Source organism: Rhinoraja longicauda, chromosome 3 (assembly GCF_053455715.1).
Source record: "Rhinoraja longicauda isolate Sanriku21f chromosome 3, sRhiLon1.1, whole genome shotgun sequence".
Classification (NCBI taxonomy): domain Eukaryota; kingdom Metazoa; phylum Chordata; class Chondrichthyes; order Rajiformes; family Arhynchobatidae; genus Rhinoraja; species Rhinoraja longicauda.
The window spans coordinates 83,415,196-83,442,920 of record NC_135955.1 but is presented as its reverse complement, the minus strand read 5'-3'; the positions used below and the strand labels follow the sequence as shown (position 1 = coordinate 83,442,920).

Sequence of the window (27,725 nt, the reverse complement as noted above, 5' to 3'; positions counted from 1 at the left end):
CACGGTGGAGAATATGAATATGCAAGGACAGCTTGAAATGAAGAGGAGATAGGGTCGGGGCTCTTGAAGAGCATTGAGGTGGATAAATCTTCAGGTTTGACGGGATTAAGAGAAGCAAGAGAGAGGATTGAAGGATCCTTGGCAAAGGTAGACACAAAATGCTGGAGTAACTCAGCGTGACAGGCAACATCTCTGGAGAGAAGGAATGGGTGACGAATCGGGTCGAGACTCAGAGCCCGACGAAGGGTCTCGACCCGAAGCGTCACCCAGTCCTTCTGTCAAGAGATGCTGCCTGTCCTGCTGAGTTCCTCCAGCATTTTGTGTCGATCGCCGATTTAAACCAGCATCTACAGTTCCTTCCTACACTCCTTGGCAAAGATCTTTGCAACTTCTCCAGCCACAGGCCTGATTCTGGAAGACGGGAGAGTAGCGAGTTATTGTTCCTTTGCTTCTGAAGGGAAGTCAAACGAATCCAAATAATTAATGATTGGCCAGTGAGCCTCCAGAGGTAGGGAAGATATGGGAGAAGCTTCGTTGGTTAGGATTTACTCCCATTTGGAAGAGAATGGAATAATTAGGGACAGTCAGCCTGACTTTGTACGCAGAAGGTCATGTCTTAGTAACTTGATCGAGTTGTTTTGAGGAGGCGACAAGGATGATTGGTGAAGGTGGGGAAGTGAATTTTCTACACATTGATTTTTGTGAGGCATTTGAGAAAGACCTCCATGGCAGGCTGGTCCAGAAGGTTAAGATGCATGGGATTCACAGCGACCTGCTTGTGTGGTTTCAGAGCTGGTTTACTGATAGAAAAGTGGGACAAATAGATTTCTGAATGAAAAAAGTTGGTTAAACCGGACAACTCACAACCCTCTATCTCTGCAGTAGTATTCCAATTGGTAGAGGCAGATAAAATAGTGCTGTTAAAGAGGACAGGCACATGAATATGCAGAGAACTTTGGAATATGGATCACGTGCAGGCAAAGGAGAATGACATAGGAATCATGTTCAGCACAGACATTGTGGGCCGAGGGGCCTGTTCCTGTGCTGTACTGCTCTGTGTTCTATGTTCTGGTCCTGCACAGTAGGAACTGAGAGGAGACACAATATTGCTATCTATATAGCGGTGGTGAGAAAATCTATATAGTGGTGAGAAAAACTGATGCAAAATGCGACAAAAGATTATAGGAGTAACAAGGGTGCGACAAGACAAAAAGTGTGCAAAATGATTCTAAATGACACACACACACACATCCTCTCTAAGTGAGAGTGACCTAACAGTTCTTTTCCTGAGCCCACAATAAAGGTCTTGTGCCTGTGGCAGGGCGTTTCTGCATGAAAAGAGTGTGGGTCCACTGCATATCGAAATGTTGATGTTTTATTGAAACTTAGGTGCTCAGAACACAGTTATTTGAAAGCAGTAGTGACAGGTGTTTAATTTAGTACTTCCTTACACTTCCAAATTAAGCAAACGCAGTGACCAGTTAATTAATAAGGATTCCAATGAATTTATATCTTATAAATATTCCTTCAATTATCATTAAATATAATTTTGCAAAATTGCACAAATCAAATTAGGGGTGGCACAGTGGTCGAGTTGCTGCCTTACAGCAACCGAGACCAGAGTTCGACCCTGACTACGGGTGTTATCGGTACAGAGTTTGTATGTTAACATAGAAACATAGAAAATAGGTGCAGGAGTAGGCCATTCGGCCCTTCGAGCCAGCACCGCCATTCAATATGATCATGGCTGATCATCCAGCTCAGTAACCTGTACCTGCCTACTCTCCATACCCGCTGATCCCTTTAGCCACAAGGGCCACATCTAACTCCCTCTTAAATATAGCCAATGAACTGGCCTCAACTACCTTCTGTGGCAGAGAATTCCACAGACTCACCACTCTCTGTGTGAAGAAATGTTTTCTCATCTCGGTCTTTAAAGACTTCCCCCTTATCCTCAAGCTGTGACCCCTGGTTCTGGACTTCCCCAACATCGGGAACAATCTTCCCGCATAGAGTGTTACTTTGGGAAAAAAACCCAAGTTATTTCACTGTGAAATTATGTCGTCAATATGAACCCATGTTCTCCCTGTGACCTGCATGGGTTTTCACCGGGAGCCTCCAATGCTCCAAAGACGCACACGTTTGTAGGTCAATTGGCTTGTTACATTTTTAAATTGTCCCTAATGTGTGTGGAATAGTGTTAGTGGGCAGGGATTATTGGTCGTCACGGAATCAGTCGGCCGAAGGGCCTGTTTCCACGCTGTATCTTAAAACTAAAAACTAAACAAAGAACCAAAGTGTATTTCTGGTAACAGGAAGTTTTATGATAGGCATTAGTGGAACAATGGCACACTAGGAAATATGTGATCATGCTGGACAGTGTGCAGAAAAGATTCATGGGAAATTGGCCCAGACTGGAGGTGAGATAGAAAGGCTGATAAGAAAGAGTACTGTTGTGCTTTTATTAGACTCGCAAGTAGAAGTGCTTAAACAACTGATGAACACGAGAAGAGAGCAGGAGATAGGAGAGTGAAAAATAGAAAAAAAAACACATCACTATTTCAAAAAAAGAGTGAACACATTTGTGGCCAAAATTCACAGAATATAGCCACCCAGTGGTCAGAACGCGCATGTACATGGACAGTTTCAAAACTAGCCTCCTTCATGTATTTAACACGGAAAATCACACAGGGGAAATCTGAAATACAAAGGCAAAATACAAAGTACGGGAAGTTAAAAGTTAAGAGAAGCAAAATGTGTGCAAAGTTAACATTTTTAAAAGAATCATATAATAATAGTTTAATTAAGTCTGAAGAAGGGTCTCGACCCGAAACGTCATCCATTCCTGCTCTGACCCGCTGAGATACTCCAGAGATACTCCAGCATTTTGCATCTATCTTTGGTGTAAACCAGCATCTGCAGTTCCCATCTACACAGTAATTTGATGCCTACGTGTTATAAATAAGGGCACAGCAGTCTGTAAACATTGCAGGCACATCCAATGCCCTGTTACATGGGCATTCTGGCTGTGGACTATTGTGCACAAAAAAATGGTTACAACTTCAATATACAGAAATGAAAAAACAGGTATCACAAAATGCTGGAGTAACTCAGCTGGACAGGCAGTATCTCTGGAGAGAAGGAATGGGTGATGTTTCGGGTCGAGACCCTTCTTCAGACTGAAGGGTCTCGACCCGAAACGTCACCCATTCCTTCACTCCAGAGATGCTGCCTGACCTGCTGAGTTACTCCAGCATTTTGTGATACCTTCAATTTGTACCAGCATCTGCAGTTATTTTCCTACGAAATGAAAAAGCAGATCTAAAAAGGATAATAAGAGGCCCAAGGGGAAATCATAAGAACATTATTTAGCAGCCAACATAAAAAAGACATTTAAAATATTTTAGAAATACACAAGTAAAAAAGAATTAACTGCACAGCCTGGGTCAATTTGTTACGAACAGGATAACCATTTGGAGACAGAAGGCATAACCGAGTTACCAACTATGTAATTTGCATCTGCCTTCTCTACCAAAAAGGACTGTCAATATTGTAGTAAAGGACACACTGGTGAATTGACATCACATTATACAACTCCTTAAATAATTAGCACCCTTAAAGTTGAAAAGTTACATGGCCCAAATAGAGGGAATCATAGGTTACTGATAAAATAAAGGCTGAGGTTGCTGTGACTCTGGTTCAAATCATTAATTCCATTAATATGGTTGATGTTAATATCTATTCCATCCCTGCTTAACATCGAATACAGAATTAATAGCACAGGACTGAATCTTTCACCCACTATGTCTGTGCCAAACACAATGCCAAGATAAACTAATCCCATCTGACTGCACATGAACCTTTCCCTGCATTTCCATGTACCAATCTAAAATCCTCTTAAATTCCTTTATGTATCAGCCTCCATCACCATCCCTGGAAGCGTGTTCCAGTCACTCACCACCCTCTGTGTAAACAAGCTTGCCCTACAAATCTCTTTCACCCTCACAACTTAAAATGATGTCCTCTAATCTTCATCAATTTCACTTCGGTAAAACAGTTCAGACCGGCTACCCCAGCGACACCTCACAATTTTATATATCTCCATCAGGTCTCCCCTCAACCACCGGCATTCCAAAGAATACAATCAAAGTCTGTCCAATCTCTCCTTGTAGCTAATACTGCCGAACGCTTGCAGCAATTCCGATAAACCTCTTCCGCACTGTCTCCAAAACCTTCACATCCTTCCTGTAACGGGACAACCAGAATCGCATATAATACTCCAAATGTTGGCAAACCAAAGTGGAGGGGAATAAATCCAACAAACAATAGACAATAGACAATAGGTGCAGGAAGAGGCCATTCGGCCCTTCGAGCCAGCACCGCCATTCAATGTGATCATGGCTGATCATTCTCAATCAGTACCCCGTTCCTGCCTTCTCCCCATACCCCCTGACTCCGCTATCCTTAAGAGCTCAATCCAGCTCTCTCTTGAATGCATTCAGAGAATTGGTCTCCACTGCCTTCTGAGGCAGAGAATTCCACAGATTTACAACTCTCTGACTGTGAGCGCACCAGCTTAATTCCAACAGAACATAAACTATTGGAAATTGCCAATATCCAGGACCTGGACTAGAATGCATTAATAAGTGAAACCAGCATGGAATTGTTAAAGGAAAATCAAGTTTGGCTAATTTGATTCCTTGAAGCTACAAGCATGGTTTGAAGTTCTGCATATAGATGTTCAAATAGTACTCGACAACTCTCCACGTAATAGCTTTGCAAGAAAAAAGAAATCAGCCCACTAAACAGTGGCAGCTCAGATAAAGCATTAGGAAATGAAACAGAATTAAAGGAGGATAATTGCTTTTCAAACTGAAGGGCAGCTTACACGACATTACCATTGGTCGTTAAGATAAATTACTTGTACTTGAGCAAATAGAGTTTCAATGTTTGCAGGCGACAAAGAAAAATTTAACAACATGCAGCACTGTGTCGCAGCGGTAGAGTTGCTGCCTCACAGCGACAGAGACCTGGGATCGATCCTGGCTCCGGGTGCTGTCTGTACGGAGTTTGTACATACTCCCTGTGACCGCGTGGGTTTCCTCCCACATTCCAAAGTCGTACAGGTTTGTAGATTTATTGGCTTTGGTAAAGATTGCAAATTGTCCGCAGTGTACAAGATAGTACTAGTATACGGGGATCACTGGTCGGCGTGGACTCGGCGGGCCAAAGGACACTACTTCCATGCTGTATCTCTAAGCCAAACTGAGAGACAGATAGGATAGTAATAGATAGTCACACAAAAAAAAAGAGACAAATTAGATTTAATGGGAAAAAAAATGAAATAGTGGAAATAGCAAGGGCCACCAGTTTTAAAGGTGGTGTGGAAGAACAGTATGTAAACTTTTGAAAGTAGTACGATAGGCTTTTATTCTACAAAATAAATAATATGATTTGCTTTATCTGTCAAGGAACGGGGTTCAAAAGTATTGAAGTCATGCCAGATTTTTAGAAGTTATTCTTTGCCCTTGGCACCAAATTGTAGAGATTTCAGATATTGTTATAAACCATTCATCCACCCTTGGCACCATACGATGGCAATTTCAGAGCTTTCTAAAAAAAATCATTTACACAATTTACCACATTGTGGAGAATTCAGATTTTTACAAACCATTCACCAATCTTTAGCATCATATTACAATTTCAGAGATGTTAATGTCAGTGACTGCATAATACTAGAGGTGAGAAACCTCTGTGACATGGATGGGTTTCGGTACAATTAAACTCCTTTGAGCTCAAGGAACGATTTCATTGAAAATCATGGACCATATGCAATAAGCAAGTAAAAACTTGTGCCAGCAGAGATTGTCACAAATCTCTGGGGCAGCACAATGGCACAGTGTGGATACTTTACAGTGCCAGAGACCTGGGTTCGATCCTGGCTACGGCTGCTTGTCTGTACTGAGTTTGTACGTTCTCCCCGTGACCTGCGTGGGTTTTCTCCAAGAACAACAGTTAGACAATAGACAATAGGTGCAGGAGTAGGCCATTCAGCCCTTCGAGCCAGCACCGCCATTCAATGCGATCATGGCTGATCACTCTCAATCAGTACCCCGTTCCTGCCTTCTCCCCATACCCCCTCACTCCGCTATCCTTAAGAGCTCCATCCAGCTCTCTCTTGAAAGCATCCAACGAACTGGCCTCCACTGCCTTCTGAGGCAGAGAATTCCACACCTTCACCACTCTCTGACTGAAAAAGTTCCTCCTCATCTCCGTTTCCTCCTACATTTCAAAGACGCAAGTTAATTGGCTTGGTATAAATGTAAAAAATGTCCCAAGTGTAGGATAGTGTTAATGTGCTGGGATCGCTGGGCAGTGAGGACTCAGTGGGCCAAAGGGCCTGTTTCCCCACTGTATCTCTGAACTAAACAGATAGAGTTGTAAACTATTTTACAAAAGGACCAAGAGGCAACACGAGGAAGCAATTCTTTAAGTGGCAAATTGCAAAACTCTGGAATGCACAGCCTGAAACAATACCAATTGCATTGTGATGTTTGAAACAGAAGTGGATATACATTGGAAGGAAAAATATTAGCAGTCATGAAAAAGAATGGCAAAGAGAAACTATTCAAACAAGTCCATCAAAAAGTCACACAGGTACATTGGGCCAACCGGCTTCCACCATGCTTGCTATGCTATTGTTCTTAATGAAACAAAACAAATCAATGGTCCTTGAGGGAACAACTTGTTGCAATTTCTTTTAGATTCCATCTTTAAGGGCCAAGTTGGAACACAAGGATCCTCATCTCAGCCTCAGACACACAGGAACAGATCAGCTTCCTGTTCTTAAACCAAATGGCAGAAACATAGAAAATAGGTGACAGAATTGGCCATTTTACCTTTCAAATCTATTCCAATTCCAACATAATACCATACTCTCATTTTCCCATACTCCTTTGGGATTAGAAATCAATCTTTACTCTTCTTAAATAAATTAAGAAACATGGTCTCAACTTGATTGGACATGTGGTACAAAATACCATCTGCCCAACACCCATTGAATGGAGGAATTTATCCTTACCTCAGTTCTCAAAGTCTTGGATCACATCCAGAAACTGTGACACCTCTTTCCCCAAGGACAGGGAAACATCCAAACTACTAGCTCTTTCAGAATGTTATCAACACAACTATAGCACTCTGACCAGGAGGAGAAAAAATCCATCCATTTCTCACCCAACAAATCAAAGTTGCAAGCTTTATTGAGAACTGAGATGAGGAAAAACTTTTTCAGTCAGAGAGTTGTGAATCTGTGGAATTTTCTGCCTCAGAAGGCAGTGGAGGCTAATTCTCTGAATGCATTCAAGAGAGAGCTAGATAGAGCTCTTAAGGATAGCGGAGTCAGGGGGTATGAGGAGAAGGCAGGAACGGGGTACTGATTGAGAATGATCAGCCATGATCACATTGAATGGCGGTGCTGGCTCGAAGGGCCGAATGGCCTCCTCCTGCACCTATTGTTTATTGTCTATTTATTTGATGCCGGGTCCTTAAAAATGGACACATGTCAGCTGAATACAATCCCACTAATTGATACAGATTGCAGGTACAAATAACTCTCCCTCCCCCACCCCCCCCCCCCCCCTCAATTAGACAGCTATCCTGGAACTTGTTGACTATCAACTGCATATAAATGAGGTCTAGTCCCTTGCTTGTGGCAAAGAGATAGTAGTGACATTAAAGATGGAATGCCTTATAAACCCAAACATTAACCCACACTTCCTGAGGCCATTCAAATTTAACAAAAGGCAAATGTGGCCAAGCATCAGCCTCTGTGTTGTCTCTCTCACTTTAGTTTAGAGACAGAGATAGGGTAGTTGGTCAGAATCTTTTCCCCAGGGAGGAAATGTTCATTCTAGCGCGACACAAAGTACTGGAGGAACTAGAGGGCGTAGCTTTAAAGTCGGAGGGGGAAAGTTTAAACTGTGCAGAGCAAGATTTATTTTCTCACAGAGGATGGTGGGTGCCTGGAATCCACTGCCTGGGGTGGTCGTGGTGGAAGCAGAAGTTCAAGAGGCCTTTAGATAGGCACATAAATATACAGCAGAGGAAGGGATATTGATCACCTACAGGCAGAGAAGATTAGCCGGACATGATTTCATGTGTAGCACATGCATTGTCTGCCAAAGAGCATGTTCCTGTGCTATAATATTCTATGTGTAGGAAGGAACTGCAGATGCTGGTTTAAACCGAAGATGGACACAAATGCTGGAGTAGCTCAACGGGACAGGCAGTATCTCTGGGGAGAAGGAATGGGTGACGTGTCGGATCAGTCTGAAGAAAGGTTTCGACCCGAAACGTCACCCTTTCCTTCTCTCCAGAGATACTGCCTGTCCCGCTGAGTTACTCCAGCATTTTGTAATTGACTCCAGCATCTTCCCCACCACCGATGTCAGGCTAACTGGTCTACAAACTTCCTGTTTTCTCTCTCCCTCTTTTCTTAAAAAGTGGAATAACATTAGCTACCCTGCAATCCACAGGAACTGATCCTGAATCTATAGAACATTGGAAAATGATCACCAATGCATCCACGATTTCTAGAGCCACTTCCTTATGTAACCTGGGATGCAGACCATCAGGCCCCAGGGATTTATCAACCTTCAGTCCCATCAATCTACCCAACACCATTTCCAGCCTAATGTGAATTTCCTTCAGTTCTTCCGTCACCCTAAGATCTCTGGCCACTAGAACATCTGGGAGATTGTTTGTGTCTTCCTTAGTGAAAACAGATCCAAAGTACCTGTTCAACTCATCTGCCATTTCCTTGTTCCCCATAATAAATTCACCTACTTCTGTCTTCAAGGGACCCACATTTGTCTTAACTATTTTTTTCCTCTTCACTTACCTAAAGAAGCTTTTACTATCCTCCTTTATATTCTTGGCTAGCTTACCTTCGTACCTCATATTATCCTCCCCGTATTGCCTTTTAAGTTATCTTCTGATGCTCTTTAAAAGAGTCCCAGTCCTCTGGCTTCCCGCTCATCTTTGCTATGTTATACTTCTCTTTTATTTTTATACTGTCCTTGACTTCCCTTGTCAGCCACGGACGCCTCTTATTCCCCTTAGAATCTTTCTTCCTCTTTGGAACAAAAGATTCCTACGGCCATACTAGCCTGAACACGCCCGATCCCGTCTGATCTCCGAAGCTAAACAGGCTCAAGCCTGGTCAGTACTTGGATGGGAGACCACCTGGGAATACCATGTGGGAATACCACCTGGGAATACCATAGGCTTAAAAATTTAAGGATAAGGGGGAAGTCTTTTAGGACCGAGATGAAAGTTTTTTTTCACACAGAGAGTGGTAAATCTGTGGAATTCTCTGCCACAGAAGGTAGTTGAGGCCAGTTCATTGGCTATATTTAAGAGGGAGTTAGATGTGGCCCTTGTGGCTAAAGGGATCAGGGGGTATGGAGAGAAGGCAGGTACGGGATACTGAGTTGGATGATCAGCCATGATCATATTGAATGGCGGTGCAGGCTTGAAGGGCCGAATGGCCTACTCCTGCACCTATTTTCTATGTTTCAATGTCTATGTTTCTATGAACTGATCCTGCACCTTCTGTATTATTCCCAGAAATACCTGCCAAGTTGGTGAGAGTTGTTGAGGACATGCCAGACAGGTTCAAACCTGACTTTTGGTGCTGTCTATGTGGAGTTTGCATATTTTCCCACTAATGCATAGGCTTCCTCTGGGTACTCCAGCTTCTTCCCATGTCCCATTAGGACATTAGCCCCAATAAATTAGCCCTAATGTACAAGCAAGTGGTAGAATTTGGGGGGAGTTGTGGAGAATGTGAGGTGAATGAAATGATATTAATGTAAGATTTATCATTTTACATTTATTAATGTAAAGTACCCACCATGGATTGTGAATTGTAATTTGTGTCAGATTTTACACTTCAATTCAGTCATGTAGAGCATAAAATATGCCATGAGATTGAATTTCTATTCCAAAGCTTGCATTTCCAGCTCCAGCTTTAGGATGGAGGGCATTTAAGCAATGGCATAGAATATTTTTTAAACAATGGGCCAGCCTCTGTTCTCAGTTCTAACACAGTGGGAGAGTCTAAGACTAGAGGTCATAGCCTCAGAATTAAAGGACGTTCCTTTAAGAAGGAGATAACGAGGGTGGTGAATCTGTTGAATTCTTCCTGTACTCTCATGACAGTGCGGCCATGAACAACAGCAACTCGATCGTTAAGTTCACTGATCATACCACTGTTGAGGGCTGGATCAAAAACAGCAATGAGACAAGGTGCAGGAAAGGGATTGAGAACCTCATGTCATGGTGTTAACCCTCAATGCCAGCAAGATGAATGAGATGGCTGTGAATCTGAGGAATAACAAGAGTTGGTTGTTGAAATTGAGAAGGATGTTCTTTTAGTAAGGAGGTAAGGAGGAATTTCTTTGGTCAAAGGGTGGTGAATCTGTGGAATTCTTTGCCACTGAAGGCTGTGGAGGCCAAGTCAGTGGACATTTTAAGGCAGAGATAGATAGATTCTTGATTAGTATGGGTGTCAGGGGTTATGGGGAGAAGGTAGGAGAATGGGGTTAGGAGGAAAGTACACAAGTTACAGGCGCAGAATTAGGCCATTCGGCCCATTAAGTCTACTCCGCCATTCAATCATGGCTGATCTATCTTTACCTCTTAACCCCTTACTGGAAAGTGCAGACCATTCTTTCACAGGGAAAATATTGGAAGCTGTTATTAAAGATATAGTAACAGAACATACCACTGTTTGGGGGTGGCATGGTGGCGCAGCGGTAGAGTTGCTGCCTTACAGCGAATGCAGCGCCGGAGACACAGGTTCAATCCTGACTACGGGTGCTGTACTGTACGTAGTTTGTACGTTCTCCCCGTGACCTGCGTGGGTTTTCTCCGAGATCTTCGGTTTCCTCCCACACTCCAAAGACGTACAGGTTTGTAGGGTAATTGGCTGGGCAAATGTAAAAAATTGTCCCTAGTGGGTGTAGGATAGTGTTAAGCTGCAGGGATCGCTGGGCGGCGCAGACCCGGTGGGCCGAAGGGCCTGTTTCTGCGCTGTATCTCTAAATCTAAAAAAACACTTGGATAAAAAAACAAGGCAATAAGGCAAAGTCAACATGGTTTTTTTGTTTTACTAATTCATTGGAATTCTTTGAAGAAACAAGAAGTCCTGGTGATGTACTAGACTAGGGTTTCCAGAATGCATTTATTAATATGCTGTGTCAACGTTTATTGAGGCAAAAAAGTTTATGATGTAAAAGATAACACATTGGTATGGTAAGAAGATTGTCTGACTAACAGGGAACAGCTAGGCATAAATACATCTCTTTTTTTTCTGGTTGGCCAGGTATAATGAAAGGTTGCCACAGAGATCTGTACTGGATCATCAATGTTTTACAATTTATATGAATGATTTGGGTGAAAAAAAAAGAATAGGATATTAAATGTTCTGAAACCACAAAGATAGATAGAAAAATAAGTTGTAAGAAAGATATGTGGAGGATAGAAAAGAATATGGATAAGTTAAGTGAATGAGAAAATTTGTGACACTGGAACCAACTGCGAATAGGAACTGATTCTCACTGTTTATCTGTGCTAATCCTGCATTGACCCTAGACACATTCATCTCTACACTCTTCTCTCAAGCTACTTTATCGAAGGAGAATAACATCACCTCCTACAATATAGTCATAGAGTGATACGGTGTGGGAGACAAGCCCTTCAGCCCAACTTGCCCACACTTGCCCAACATGTCCCAGCTACATTAGTCCCACTTGCCTGTGTTTGGTCCACATCCCTCCAAACTTGTCCTATCCATGTACCTGTCTAACTGTTTCTTAAATGTTGGAACAATCCCAGCCTCAACTACCTCCTCTGGCAACTTGTGCCCTTTGTGTGAAAAAGTTACCCCTCAGATTCTTGTTATATCTTTTCCCCTTCACCATGAACCTATGTCCTCTGGTCCTCGATTCACCTACTCTGGCCAAGAGATTCTGTGCATCTACCCGATCTATTCCTCTCATACTTTTGTACACCTCTATAAGATCACCCCTCATCCTTCAGCGCTCCAAGGAATAGAGGCTAAGCCTACTTAACCTCTCCCTATAGCTCAGACCCTCTAGTCCTGGCAACAGCCTCGTAAATCAACCCTTTCAAGCTTGACAATATCTTTCCTATAACCTTGAATGTGAAAAGCCTCAACCCCAGAACTATTCAAGCAAATTTTATCTGCAGGCTCTTCTATGGCTTTACTTCCTTCCTAAAGTGTGGTGATTGACATTGGCCTAATCTTTGTCTTAGAGATGATGCAATTGTTACAGTTAAGAATTTAGACAGATAGTTAAAAAGGCATAGAATAGAAGGATATGGTTCTACATCAGGCAAATGGGATTAATTAATTAATGAATGGGCAAAAAGGCTGGCATTGATGTGGTGGACTGAAGGGCCTGTTTCTGTGCTGCACAACTCTGTGACTCTTTTTAACATACGATACGATGGAACTTTATTTATCCCAGGAGGGAAATTGAACTTCCAACAGTCATAAAACACAAGATACACAAAACTAAAGTGACGAGTAGAAAGGATTGGGGATGTGCAAAGATTGGGGGGGGGGGGGGGGAAGGGGGAAGGGGAGTCAGTCTACTCCACGACAGAAGAAGGAGGAGTTGTATAGTTTGATAGCCATAGGGGAAAATGTTCTCCCATGGCGTTCTGTGCTGCATCTTTGTGGAACCAGTCTGTTGCTGAAGGTACTCCTCAGGTTGACCAGTGTGTCACGGGGGAGGTGAGCTGTATTGTCCAAGATGCTCCACAGTTTGAGAAGCATCCTCCCCTCCAAGACCACCTCCCACGAATCCAACTCCACCCTCAGGACGGAGCCACTGACTCCCCTGACTCGAACATTGAACCCCAGGATATCATATGCTTTGCTGACTATTCCTGCAACCTCTTCACTTTCAAACACTTGTACGTATATATGCACACTATTTAGGTCTGTGGTAGTCAATCTGTATTGGCTGTTCCCATTCTTTTTGCTAAAATAAATTCAGCAACTGCGTGTTTTTGTCCTGATCCACAGTTTACATCCACTTGGACTGGAACATGTTCGACTGGAACATGTTCCAAGCAAGTTCCAGAGACGTAAATGAGTTTGCGGAAGCGGTTACGGACTTCATTGCCACAATAGCCGATACCATCATCCCCATGGTAAGGGTCAGTATCTTCCCTAACCAAAAACCCTGGGTGGACAGGTCTATTCGCGTGGCCTTGAATGCTCGCACCGCTGCTTACAACTCCGGCCTGGCACCCGGCAACATGGACGACTACAAGGGAGAGTCCTACCGACTGCGAAGGGCAGTGAAGGATGCAAAAAGGAGGTACCGGGACAAGATGGAGTCACAGATGGAGCAGCAGGACACCAGGCGCCTTTGGCAGGGGCTACGGACAATAACTAGCTACAGGTCCAGCACCCCCTCAACCGGAAGTGCCGGCTCCTCCTTAGCTGATGACCTGAACTCTTTTTATGCACGGTTTGAGACAGGTAACACCACCAGCTCGCCGTCTAAAAACAGCACCGAAGGGGCGCTGGCTAGCGAGGCTGGAGGGGGATCCACCGCCGGGGATGTGCACACATTCTCGGTGTCCGAGCATGAGGTGAGGTGGGCTCTGACGCGTGTGAACACGAGGAAAGCTGGAGGCCCAGATGGTATATCTGGGCGACTACTAAAGTCTTGTGCTACTCAGCTTGCTCCAGTGCTCACCACAATATTCAACCTCTCCTTGGCAAAGTCCGTGGTCCCCGCATGCTTCAAAAGATCCATCATTGTACCGGTGCCAAAGAATGCCTCTCCAGCGTGTTTAAATGACTACCGACCGGTGGCCCTCACCTCGGTTGTTATGAAATGCTTTGAGAGGCTAGTCAAGAAGCACATCTGCGCCCTCCTTCCTCGCAACATGGACCCACTACAGTTCGCATACCGTCCGAACAGGTCCACGGATGATGTGGTCTCCCAGGTTTTTCACACCGCTCTCTCTCATCTGGACAGCCAGGGGGGCTATGTGAGGATGCTGTTCATTGACTTTAGTTCAGCATTCAACACAATAGTCCCCAGCAGACTGGTTGAGAAGCTGCTGGAACTGGGGCTTAGCACCCCTCTGTGTGCCTGGGTCCTGGACTTTCTCACTGCCAGGCCCCAAGTGGTCAGGATGGGGGAACACACATCTAGCTCCCTCACCCTGAACATAGGATCCCCCCAGGGCTGCGTCCTTAGCCCCCTACTGTACTCCCTGTACACACATGACTGTGGGGCCAGGTTCAGCTCAAACTCCATCATCAAGTTTGCTGATGACACTGTGGTGGTGGGCCGGATCTCCAACAACGATGAGAAGGCCTACCGGGAGGAAGTGGCTGATCTGGCACTCTGGTGTCAGGACAATAGCCTCCTCTTGAATGTCACTAAAACAAAGGAGCTGATTGTGGACTTCAGAAGGGCTAAACATCCAAGGACGTACACGCCACTGGAGATAAATGGGTCTATTGTGGATAGGGTGAGCAGTTTTAAATACTTGGGAGTCCGCATCGCAGAGGATCTGACGTGGGCAACGCACATTGCCGCACTGGTGGGTAAGGCTAAGCAGCGCCTTTACCACCTTAGACAACTGAGGAAATTCAGAGTGTCGCTGAGGATCCTTCATTGCTTCTACTCTGGGGCTGTAGAGAGCATCCTGTCCGGCAACATTACAGTCTGGTTTGGGAACAGCTCTGCCCAGGACAGGATGGCCCTGCAGAGAGTAGTGCGTTCGGCAGAACGCACCATGGGAACTACACTCGTCCCCCTGCAGGACCTATACATCAGGAGGTGCAGATCCAGAGCAAGCAAGATCATGAGGGACCCCTGCCACCCCAGGAACGGACTGTTCCAGATGCTACGATCAGGCAAACGTCTCCGCTGTCACGCTGTGAAAACAGAGAGGATGAGACGGAGCGTCTTCCCACAGGCCATCAGGACTGTCAACTTTTATAACCCCAGAGACTAAATTTTTGTCGACACTAATAGTAACTTATTAACTTTATTTATATGCTGTAACTGTAATTCTTTTTGTGCACAACCCGCAGGCATTGCCACTTTCATTTCACTGCACATCGTGTATGTGTATGTGACAAATAAATTTGACTTGACTTGACTTGGTGTCACATGTAATTAAAACCTTGCCTTGATATCAAAGCCTATCATTTCTAATTCATTCTGGAAATTTGTTTCTGTTCATGTTTAGAAATACAGTGCGGAAACAGGCCCTTTCGGCCCACTGAATCCGCGCCAACCAGCGATCCCCGCACATTAACACTATCCTATACCCACGAGGGACAATTTTTACATTTGCCAAGCCAATTAACCTACATACCTGTACATCTTTGGAGTGTGGGAGGAAACCGAAGATCATGGAGAAAACCCATGCAGGTCACGGGGAGAACGTACAAACCCTGTACAGACAGCGCCCATAGTCGGGATCGAACCCGGGTCTCCGGCGCTGCATTCGCTGTAAGGCAGCAACTCTACCGCTGCGCCCTTGTTTTTTGAGGTTTGTGCTCTACATTCAGTTTAGTTTTAGTCTTACTTTAGCGATACAGCACGGAAACAGGCTCTCATGTTTTGGGCCACGTATGTAATAAGGTCTGGTGCTAATTAGTCTTGGCGGATATCATTATATTTGAATGCAAAATTGTTTTGTTATGTGCAGTCTCTTTGACTTCGCTATTTATATTACTCTCAATAACTTTTGATTAAAACCACATATGACTACAGAGGTTCTTGGTAATGTTAAACTTTTAGCACGTTAAAGAAGTAACATTGACGCAACATACCTAAAAGTTTGTAAATATTTCAGCAACATAGTTTTAATTCACAACAAGAGTTCTCTGCCACAGAAGGCAGTGGAGGGCAATTCACTGCATGTTTTCAAGAGAGTTAGATACAGCTCTTAGGGCTAATGGAATCAAGAGATATGGGGAGAAAGCAGGAATGGGCTACTGATTCTGGATGATCAGCCATGATCATATTGAATGGCAGTGCTGGCTCGCAGGGCCGAAAGGCCTACTCCTGCACCTATTTTCTAAGTTTCTTTGTTTCTATAATTAGTTTATCTTAAATGGGAGATATTTCCTCTGCCTTGATTTTTCTAGTAACCATTTCCATTACTTAGAAAGTAGTATCATGCTACACCCATGAAATATTTATATCAAGTACTTAATGTGAAATATCAATTTGTCTTGAATAGACAATAGACAATAGACAATAGACAATAGGTGCAGGAGTAGGCCATTCAGCCCTTCGAGCCAGCACCGCCATTCAATGCGATCATGGCTGATCACTATCAATCAGTACCCCGTTCCTGCCTTCTCCCCATACCCCCTCACTCCGCTATCCTTAAGAGCTCTATCCAGCTCTCTCTTGAAAGCATCCAACGAACTGGCCTCCACTGCCTTCTGAGGCAGAGAATTCCACACCTTCACCACCCTCTGACTGAAAAAGTTCTTCCTCATCTCCGTTCTAAATGGCCTACCCCTTATTCTCAAACTGTGGCCCCTTGTTCTGGACTCCCCCAACATTGGGAACATGTTATCTGCCTCTAATGTGTCCAATCCCCTAATTATCTTATATGTTTCAATAAGATCCCCCCTCATCCTTCTAAATTCCAGTGTATACAAGCCCAATCGCTCCAGCCTTTCAACATACGACAGTCCCGCCATTCCGGGAATTAATCTAGTGAACCTACGCTGCACGCCCTCCATAGCAAGAATATCCTTCCTCAAATTTGGAGACCAAAACTGCACACAGTACTCCAGGTGCGGTCTCACCAGGGCCCGGTACAACTGTAGAAGGACCTCTTTGCTCCTATACTCAACTCCTCTTGTTACGAAGGCCAACATTCCATTGGCTTTCTTCACTGCCTGCTGAACCTGCATGCTTCCTTTCATTGACTGATGCACTAGGACACCCAGATCTCGTTGAACTCCCCCTCCTCCTAACTTGACACCATTCAGATGTTTGTATGACTTAACACTCAACAAATGCTAAGTTGCAAATTGTTTCTAGGAGCTCTCCATTTATACTACATATCTGTCCAATTTAAGTAATTGCAATGAATTTCTCATAAGGTTTTGTTTTACAATAAATTAAGTTGACCTATATTTGGTGAAAAAGTTACAGTCATGTTCATGTCAAACGGCATTTCATTCTTAATACCCTACGGTAAATGCTCAGCAATAATACTACACCGACAAAAATATTTCTTAGTCACTAAGCCTAATTATCTTCTCTTTTTTTTTACTCGAGACAACTCTTTCAATTACATCCTCCCACAATTACCTCTGCGGGACTAGTTTGTGATGTATAATAAAAAGCACAAGCATTAAAAGATTACAACACAGGACAATACGAGTACAGGAGATGCTTGTGTGATATTAGCCAGCCACATAGCACAGGTTAGTGTCCTGTATTATTACAGACATAAAAGAGGTGGGCATGCAGGAAAGAGGTGTTGCGAAGGTCTGTGCTTGCACTTACCAACCTCCACAATACTAGAGCAGTTGGGACCAGTGAATCCATCGCGACACTCACATGAAAAAGTTCCATCTGCCAACCCTGCCATGCAGGCACCACCATTCTCACATGGGTCGGGTTTGCATACCTCTCCTGTTACAGACGTAAAAGAGATCGAGAATTAAGGAATGTGTTAAGGTCGAAGCAAAAGAAAAAAGTGATCAAGACAAATTGATAAAAGATAACTGTGATACCCGAACCAGCGCCAAATGAAAGAAGATAATTAGGCAAGTGAAAGAGCAAGGAAATTATGCACTATGTACTAAAGGTGTGAATTATTTCAAAATGAATCTAAGATTCGTACATATAATTTTCCTATGTCATGCTGCATTCATGCCCCTACCATGCTGGGTAACCATCTACAAGGCCTTATGGTGAGCACACTTACAAGAAATATCAATTCAATGATTCACATGTGCTTAGGCACAGTGAAATGTTTTCTTATGCATTCAACCCAGTAAAATCATGCAGCAGATTTCACCTAGGCAGTGCACAAGTCACCATGTTCCTGGCATCAACAAAATTACCCAAGTTCATCAAAATGTTCTCTCTTTTGCCTGCCACCGCATGTGGCAGCAGGTAGCCCACCACCGTGTCCTCCCTTTGTTCTCAGCGGCCCCTAGGCTGGGTCTCCCCATCAATCTCGGTAGCATTAGCAACATTAGATACAAAGCCTATTATTGTTTTTTTTTGTGTGTTGCACTATTATTGTTTGTCTGTTTTTTTTTGTGTACGTGTGCTGCGTGCGTATATATGCGTGCGTAGGATCCATATGTATGTGTAATTGTATGTAAAGATATACACACAGAACTTTTTTGTCTCTCTCGTTATTACATTGTTTGCAGTGTACTATGTTTACATATCCTGTTGTGCTGCTGCAAGTAAGAATTTCATTGTTCTATCTGGGACATGTGACAATAAAACACTCTTGACTCTTGAAAATCGAGCACCATTTAGTGTCACGACCTTAAAGTCATAATTCTGCAATGTAATTGAGTCCATACAAGTGAATATTTTTTCCACACCATCATTCATACTATGCCGAAAGGTAAATGTTTTCTCAGCACACTAGTTATTTATAAAGAAAGCAATTAGAAATTATAATGTTGTTTCAGCATCGCACGTGAACAAGGATTTCCCCTATGACCTGCATGACCCGACCTTTACAGATTCAAGGGTCTGAACAAACGTTCTCTTTAAATCCAAGTGAGAAGCATTAGATTCCGTGACATCCCTTTTTTAACAGCTACTAGACCAAGTGGACCCGTTGGGCCCAAACCTCTCCTGCCCTCTCCTCCCCCTCCCCCTTCCTCTCTACCCCTCCCCCTTCCTCTCTACCCCTCCCTCCCTCCTCCTTCCCTCCTCCCCCCTCCCTCCTTCCCCTCCCCCTCACTCCATCCCCCTTACCCCCCTCCTGCCCCCTCCCTCCCCTTCCTCCCTCCACCCCATCCCACCCCCCCCCTTCCCTCCCTCCCAAGGAAATAGATATAAACTTTAAAATGTGAATAATTTTAAAAATATAACACTGATTTCAATGAAATTTCTTCCATTATCACCAAAGGGATGAGGGTGAGTAAGGTGGGCCTAAAATTGTTGCACGATCCTGTACCATTTTGGCTGTAGTTCAGGAACAAACAAACAAACGAGAGTTTTAGAATATAGATACTGACAAAGAAAAATCTCCAGTTCATCAAGACCAATGGCAGAGTAAATATTGGCTTCCAAAAACACGACTGAAGTATTTAATTAATTCATCAAGTACCAAAAATATAAAAGAAAGTACAAGAAAAATATCAAGGGTAAAATCCATTAATTATTATTTACTTGTGCACTTTAATAGTATCTGGAGTATCTAAAGGACTACTGTTCATTCCCCATCATATCAGATCGAGAGGCAGAGCAGTCAAATCTTTCCCTGAATTATGTTGGCACACCGGCCAATATGTCTCATCTACACTGGTCCCACCTGCCTATGTTTAACCCATATCCCTCTAAACCTGTCCTATCCATGTACCTGTATAAATGTTTCTTAAACATTGTGATAGTGCCTGCCTCAACTACCCCCTCTGGCAGATTGTTCCATACACCCACCACCCTTTGTGTGAAAAAAATTGCCCCTCTGGTTCCTATTAAATCTTTCCCCCCTCACCTTGTCCTTGGGTTCTCAATTTACACACCAACCCTTACCCAAATTTGTATTTACCGAGCCCTACCCTCTAACACACAGCCTTAATCCAAAAACAAAACACTGCAGAAGGTGACTTGAAGGGCCGAATGGCCTACTCCTGCACCTATTTTTTAATGTTTCTATGTTTCTATGATGCCATCTTTAAAATGTCTCTTCAAACTAAACTCCCAAGCTGCTTACAGACGGATAAACCAAGCACTATCTAAATCGCACAGGGATCTTCTCATTTCTCCGACCTGTTTTATCGTTCAACCAATTACTAGAATATATATTGAATCACTTATTTCATTGCTGTTTGTGGGATTTGACATGCAAGAACTGCTTGCTGCGTTTCCTACAGTGCAGCAGTGACTTTAGATTTTTAACTGATTAAATTATGTATCTTTCTCCTGTACTGATAACAGGAAGTGCGCACTATGTATTGGTTCCACAGAGGCCCTGAGAAGCAACTGTTTTGCACAGAAGGTGGTGGGTATATGGAACGAGTTGCCGGAGAAGGTGGATGAGACAGGTACGATAACAACATTTAAAAGGCATTTGGGCAGGCACATGGATAGATTACATTTAGAGGGATGTGGGCCAAACGCATCCAGATATGACTAGTGCTAATGGAGAAACTTGTTCTGCATGGACAAGTTAACCTGAAGGGTCTATTTCTCTGTAGTATGACTCTATGACTCCAAGCACATTGCTGCACCTTACACAGTGACTACAAAAGCATTCAGCACAATAGGCTGCATGATGTCCAAAATAGTGTGACAAATATCTCTGCAAAGTGGTCTGTTCTCCTGGCTCTTACTCAGGCCAAATGGTGTTTGTGCTGTTGGTTCCTAATTAGGCTGATCAGTGTAGCCGGTCTGACAGTCAATCCCTGGCTCACTCGCACTGTGAGTGCTCATCAATCACAGGCCACCGGGTCAGATAGCCACCATAATTCTCCTCTCCTAACATTCTTCAGCCTGTGTTGGGCAGTGGACGAGGTTTGGAGGATCAAATGTTGTCATAGTCCTACAACATGGAAACAGGCCCAACTTGCCCACACTGACCAACATGCCCCATTTCAACTGGTCCCAACTGCCTGCTTTTGGCCTATATCCCTCTAAATCTGCCCTATCCATGTACCTGTCTAAATGTTCCTTAAACGGTGTGATAGTACCTGCCTCAACGACCTCCTCTGGCAGCTTGTTCCATACACTCACCACCCTTTGTGTGAAAAGGTTTCCCCTCAGGTTCCCAGTGAATCTTTCCCCCCTCACCTTAAACCTATGTCCTCTTCTTCTCGATTCCCCTACCCTGTGCAAAAGACTGTGCATCTACCCGACTTATTCCTCTCATAGTTTTGCACAGCTCTCTTCGATCACCCCTCATCCTCCTGCGCTTCAAGGAATAATGGAATAACTCAAGTTGTGATAATGTTGCTTCCATCCTGCTTTGTTAAATAGCCAGCTGCTATCTTAAGCAGAACATACTCCACTGTTAACTTGAGGTAGATTGAACGGCTTCATTGCAGTCAACTTTCTCCATAGATAGGACCGTGCTGGTTTAGTCTTTGATCATTGGCATAACAAAGGATGATGAACGGGTTTCATTTCAGTAGAGACCTTGGCATCGGCACTTCCGAGAGGCGAGTATACCTGCCCAGACATTGCGGAGCCTCGGCTATTATCTGTCTTACCTGGTAGAAATCCTATCAATAACCACTCCTCGGATGTTCAGCAAGCAGCTGGTCAACTGGACATTTAGACAATAGACAATAGACAATAGGTGCAGGAGTAGGCCATTCAGCCCTTCGAGCCAGCACCGCCATTCAATGCGATCATGGCTGATCACTCTCAATCAGTACCCCGTTCCTGCCTTCTCCCCATACCCCCTCACTCCGCTATCCTTAAGAGCTCTATCCAGCTCTCTCTTGAAAGCATCCAACGAACTGGCCTCCACTGCCTTCTGAGGCAGAGAATTCCACACCTTCACCACCCTCTGACTGAAAAAGTTCTTCCTCATCTCCGTTCTAAATGGCCTACCCCTTATTCTCAAACTGTGGCCCCTTGTTCTGGACTCCCCCAACATTGGGAACATGTTATCTGCCTCTAATGTGTCCAATCCCCTAATTATCTTATATGTTTCAATAAGATCCCCCCTCATCCTTCTAAATTCCAGTGTATACAAGCCCAATCGCTCCAGCCTTTCAACATACGACAGTCCCGCCATTCCGGGAATTAATCTAGTGAACCTACGCTGCACGCCCTCCATAGCAAGAATATCCTTCCTCAAATTTGGAGACCAAAACTGCACACAGTACTCCAGGTGCGGTCTCACCAGGGCCCGGTACAACTGTAGAAGGACCTCTTTGCTCCTATACTCAACTCCTCTTGTTACGAAGGCCAACATTCCATTGGCTTTCTTCACTGCCTGCTGAACCTGCATGCTTCCTTTCATTGACTGATGCACTAGGACACCCAGATCTCGTTGAACTCCCCCTCCTCCTAACTTGACACCATTCAGATAATAGTCTGCCTTTCTATTCTTACTTCCAAAGTGAATAACCTCACACTTATCTACATTAAACTGCATCTGCCATGTATCCGCCCACTCACACAACCTGTCCAGGTCACCCTGCAGCCTTATTGCATCTTCCTCACAATTCACACTACCCCCCAACTTAGTATCATCTGCAAATTTGCTAATGGTACTTTTAATCCCTTCGTCTAAGTCATTTCTCGCTTATTTCAGCGAGTCAAGACGTTATATTAAAACTCTACCTCATCAAGGGTGGATCCATGGGCCAAAATTACACTCATGTTGCAACAACTACTACTGAAGCAAAATCAAATACACCTTCAAAAATTATATGGAAGATACAACTTCAAAGATTACAAATGCAGGCACAGTTAGAATAATTACAAAGTTGATCCACCAAATGTAATTAAGTTAAAATAAGCATGAGACCAGTACACTGGTGTAATGACTAGGCTGCAAGAAGTATTTATTGGCTGTAAGGCATATTGAAAAGTCGTGAAACAATCTAATAAAAAAACATATTGTTTCAATTCTGGGAGGTCTTTCCCCAGTTTCTAAAAGAATGTAGAATTATCTCAAAGAAAGCAATGATATCTCCACAGAAAGTTTATTTTCTAACTCAATAATTACTAATAAAGTAAAAATAAAGAGTTAGAAACAGCTTCTCTCACATAGCAGTCAGGCTACAAAAACAATCTTCAGACTTTAGAGAATCAGCAAGTCCCCGCCGACCAGCGATCACCCTACACACTAGAAACAATGAACCTACAAACCTATACATCTTTGGAGTGTGGAAGGAAACCAGAGTACCCGGAGAAAACCTATGCGTTCACATTGAAAATGTACAAACTCCGCACAGACAGCACCCGTAGTCAGGATCGACCCTGAGTCAGCAAATCTACCACTGCGCCACTGTGCGGCCACTTTTACCTTGACCCTTGGAATTGTCAAAAGGGAATGCGGATTTTCAAATGGGACTATTTCCGAATGTCCAATGTTTCCTCAGCCACTCCAGATCTGGGACCCATCCTTTACATATTTAGGCACAAGGAACTGCAGGCGCTGGAATCTTCATCAAAAAATACAACGTGCTGGAGTAACTCAGCAGATCAGGCAGCATCTCTGGTGGACACGGATAGGCGGCGTTCTGGGTCAGTACTTTTCTTCAGACTACTTCTTCAGAGACTGAAGAAGCGACCCGATCCTAAATGTCACTTATCCATGTCCTCCAGAGATACTGCTTGACTCGCTGTGTTACTCCAGCAGGTTGTGTTTTTTTTTTTTTTTTCATGCCTATGTTCTTTTTTCTTCTTGCCCTCTTTATTCCTACATCTAAACTACAGTCAGAACGTGCAGAATGATCAGTAAATTGTTCACACATCAATCCTGTTGGTGAAACCTCACATGGATCATTGTGCACAGGTTTGGTCTCCTTACCGAAAGAAGGCTATACCTGCATTGGAAGTAATGCAGTAAAACATCACCAGGTTGATTCCTGGAATGAAGGAGTCGTCTCACGAGGAATAATTGATAAAGTCAGGCTTGCGCTTTCTACAGATTAAAAACAAATATGAAAATACATAAAAACTTGAAAGGGGGGAACATGACAGTGTGGATGCTCAGAGACTACACGAGAAAAGCTTGCAGTAGGGAACATTGCCTCAGGTAAAAGGGTCAGTCATTTAAGACTGAGATGAAGAGAAATGAATCATTGGAATTGTCTACTCCAGTAAGCCGTGGAACCTGAATTATTAAATGTTTCCAAGGCTAGGAGAAACAGATTTTTGAACTGAAGAGCAATCTAGGTTTATGGGGATCAGTAGAGTTAACGCCAATGTCAGAACCCCCATGGTTGTATTGACATACCCAGCAGGCTCAAGGAACCTGCTTAAGGACCTACTCCTACTCCAAATGCCACGGCAGAATATCCTCCATGATAATTCTCACCATCAGTGCCTGGCAAGGCTACATTCTCAGCCTCTGAGTGTACTCCCTAGACACTCGCGCCTGTGGCCAAATTCTATTCAACTCAATTCACAAGTTTGCAGTTGAGACCATTGTAGGGGCTGAGAGGGCAATGAAGGCACAGGGTCCAGGAAGGAGATAGTAACATGGCAGCGAGACAACGCCAGCAAAATGAATGAGCTAATTATTGATCAGAATGGAGTACACGCTCCAATCTACATCAAAGGTGCTTAAGTGGAGATGGTTGAGAGCTTCAGGTTTCTAGGCAAGAATATCACAAACAATTTGTCCCGGTGCCGACACATGGATGCTACACCCAAGATAGCATGCTAAAGCCTCTGTATCCTCAGAAGGAAATTCTGCATGTCTCCAATTACTCTTACTGAATTGTACAAATGGGCCAGAGAAAACATCCCTTTGGAATGCATTACAGCTTTGTTTGGTAACTGCTCAAGAAAGGAAAAAATAGCAGAGAGTTGTGTAGACAGCCAGTCCATTGTGCAAACCAATCTCTCCCCTATTAATTCTATCTACACCCCATGTTGCCTCAAAAAAGAAGGCAATATAATCAAGCCTTGGTCATCCTTTCTTCCTCTCCTGTCAGGAAGCTGATTTGGGTTTTAGTCTTAGAGATACAGCACGGAAACAGGCCCACCGAGTCCTCGCCGAACAGCAATCCCATACACGAGCGCTATCCTACGCACTAGGTGCAATTGACTTTACCGGAGCCAATTAACCTACAAACCTGTACGTCTTTGGAATGTGGGGGGAAACTGGAGCACTTGGGGAAAACCCACGCGGTCACGGAGAGAATGTAAAAACACCGTACAAACAGCACCCATGATCAGGATGGAACCCGGGACTCTGGCACTGTAAGATGGCAACTCTACCACTGCTAGGGTTGCCAACTGTCTCGCTGCCAAATAGGGACAAGGTGACTTCACCGCCCGGCGCCCCATGTGATCTCACCCAGCCAGCGGCCTTGAGCTACCTCTCCACCAATGGTGGCCGCCCATGCCGGGAGGCGGGTTGATATGCAACCTCCGTTAGGCGGCGCCCGGCCCTCTAGACCTACACTGTCTGGACCCTCACTGTCCGGACCCTCACTGTCCGAGCCTACATCATCTGGGCCTATGCCCCCCCCCCCCCCCCACCCCGGCCTAATACGGGACAAGGGCTGCCCCGTATGGAACAAACCAATATAGCCCAAAATACGGGATGTCCCAGATAATACGGGACAGTTGGCAACCCTAATCACTGCACCCTGAGAAAACTCAAAACACATACCACCAGAATCAAGAATAGTTTCTCCCCCAGTGATATCAAATGCTAGAACAAGCCTTTCATGAATTAAGAATGTCTTCCCAATATATCTCGTTGAGAAGCTGGCACTATCTTTTATTATCTGTACTTTCTCTATAGTTGTGTTCAAAAAAGACTCAAACTGCTGGAGTAACTCAGCATGTCAGGCAGTAGCTCTTAAAGAATATGGATAGATGACGTTTTGGGTCGGGACTGATTGGGGTGGGGGATAAAATCCAGCTCTGATCTGTTCTGTGCCTTTTAATGCCTCTAATTTCTTTCTCCCCTAGGGTTGCCAACTGTCCTGTATTAGCTGGGACATCCCGTATTTTGGGCGAAATTGGTTTGTCCCGTATTGGACCGCCCTTGTCCCGTATTAGGCCGGGGGGGGGGGGGGGCGCTGTAGGCCCTGGATGCTGTAGGCCCAGATGCTGTAGGTCCCTACACTGTAGGTCTGGACAGTGTAGGTCCGGACAGTGCAGGCCTGGCGGCCGCTGTAGGTCCGTACAGTGTAGGTCCGGAGGCTCGGGTGATGCCTAACGGAGGTTGCGTAACAACCCGCTTCCCGACCCGGGCGGCCGACATTGGTGGAGCGAGAGCACCTGGCCACTGGCTGGGTGACATCACCTTGTCCCTTATTTGGGAGTGATAGTTGGCACCCCTACTCTTCCCTGACTCTCAGTCTGAAGAAGGGTCACCTATTCCTTTTCTCCAGAGATGCTGCCTGACCCGCTGAGTTACTCCAGTATTTTGCGTATATCTCGGACTCTGGTTCCATTTAAAATTTACAACAGGCCTTCACCAAGGGTGTTCACCATGACTGAACTCTGCAACATTGGCCTTGTTTAGTTTAGTTTTTTGGTTTAATTTAGAGAAACAGCGCGGAAACAGGCCATTCGGCCCACCAAGTCCCCGCCGGCCAGCGATCCCCATGCATTAACACTATCCTACACACACGAGGGACAATTTACATCTATACCAAGCCAATTAACCTACAAACCTGTACGTCTTTGGAATGCGGGAGGAAACTGAAGATATCAGAGAAAACAAACGCGGTCACGGGGAGAACGTACAAACTCCGTACAGGCAGAACATATAGTCCGGAGCTGTAAGCGCTGTAAGGCAGCAACTCTACTGCTGCCTTTCTCCCAAATTATTCTGAAACTGTAATCCACGTCCTCGTAACCTGCAGTAATTTGCATTACAGAATCAATAATGTAATTTGTAATCATTGCACGCGGGTATGATCGCAATCAGATCAGTGCCTCAGTATCACATTGCAAATAATATGTTAAATACTGGATTAGTAAGTATGTGCACAGTGATGTTAGAATTCAACATTTATTTTCAAAGTTCAGTTAGTTTCCACTCAACTGCACTCCACCACATTCCACTGAACCTTTCCTATCCATGTATCTACTTAAATATATTTAAAACATTGCCATTATACCCGCCTCTTCAGCTCGTTCTAAATGCGTGCCACCCTCTATGTGAAGAAATAGCCCCTCATGTCTCTTTTGAACTTTTTTTATCTCTATCTATCTATCTATCTATCTATCTATCTATCTATCTATCTATCTATCTATCTATCTATCTATCTATCTATCTATCTATCTATCTATCTATCTATCTATCTATCTATCTATCTATCTATCTATCTATCTATCTATCTATCTATCTATCTATCTATCTATCTACCCTCCGCTCACCCACTCACCCTCTCCATCCCTCCTCAACCCACCTTCTGACCCCCCCCCCCCCCCCCTCCCTCAGCCGCGTACGCAGGACCGCCCGCAGCAGGGATTTGCACCCTCTGGGTGCACACTCGTCTAGTCTCACCTTAAACCAAGTTCTCAACTGATCCACCCAAGGAAATAGATTGTGACCATTCACCTTATAGATGCCTCTCATGATTTTGAACACCTCTAAAAGGTCACCCCTCGGCCTCCTGCACTCCAGCGAAAAAGGTACCAGCCTCTCTTTATAACTCCATTAAATAATTATTTAATACAAAAACTGAACATTCTAGAAAAAAAAGTTGGCTGTTCAAGGAACACAAAAAAAGGGTGTCTTATCTCTATAATAAAACTCTCCTTTGTTTGTTTGTTTGTTCC

The 27,725-nt window shown here is 44.2% G+C and overlaps 1 protein-coding gene and 1 pseudogene across 4 annotated transcripts in view; one reads left to right on the top strand and one right to left on the bottom strand.

Annotated features, from left to right (window-relative positions):
* The window catches only part of LOC144592135 (EGF-like repeat and discoidin I-like domain-containing protein 3), a 242,937-nt gene that overhangs the window by 149,145 nt on the left and 66,067 nt on the right, over window positions 1-27,725 (bottom strand). For 2 of the 4 annotated variants that reach the window (XM_078396536.1, XM_078396537.1), the window contains exon 2: window positions 17,604-17,732. The exons of the other annotated variants lie outside the window; for them this stretch is intronic. In XM_078396536.1, the coding sequence (XP_078252662.1) occupies window positions 17,604-17,732 (129 nt within the window). The remainder of the gene's footprint in view (window positions 1-17,603; window positions 17,733-27,725) is intronic. 4 annotated transcript variants of the gene reach the window in all.
* On the top strand, window positions 9,150-9,263 carry LOC144592507 (5S ribosomal RNA; annotated as a pseudogene).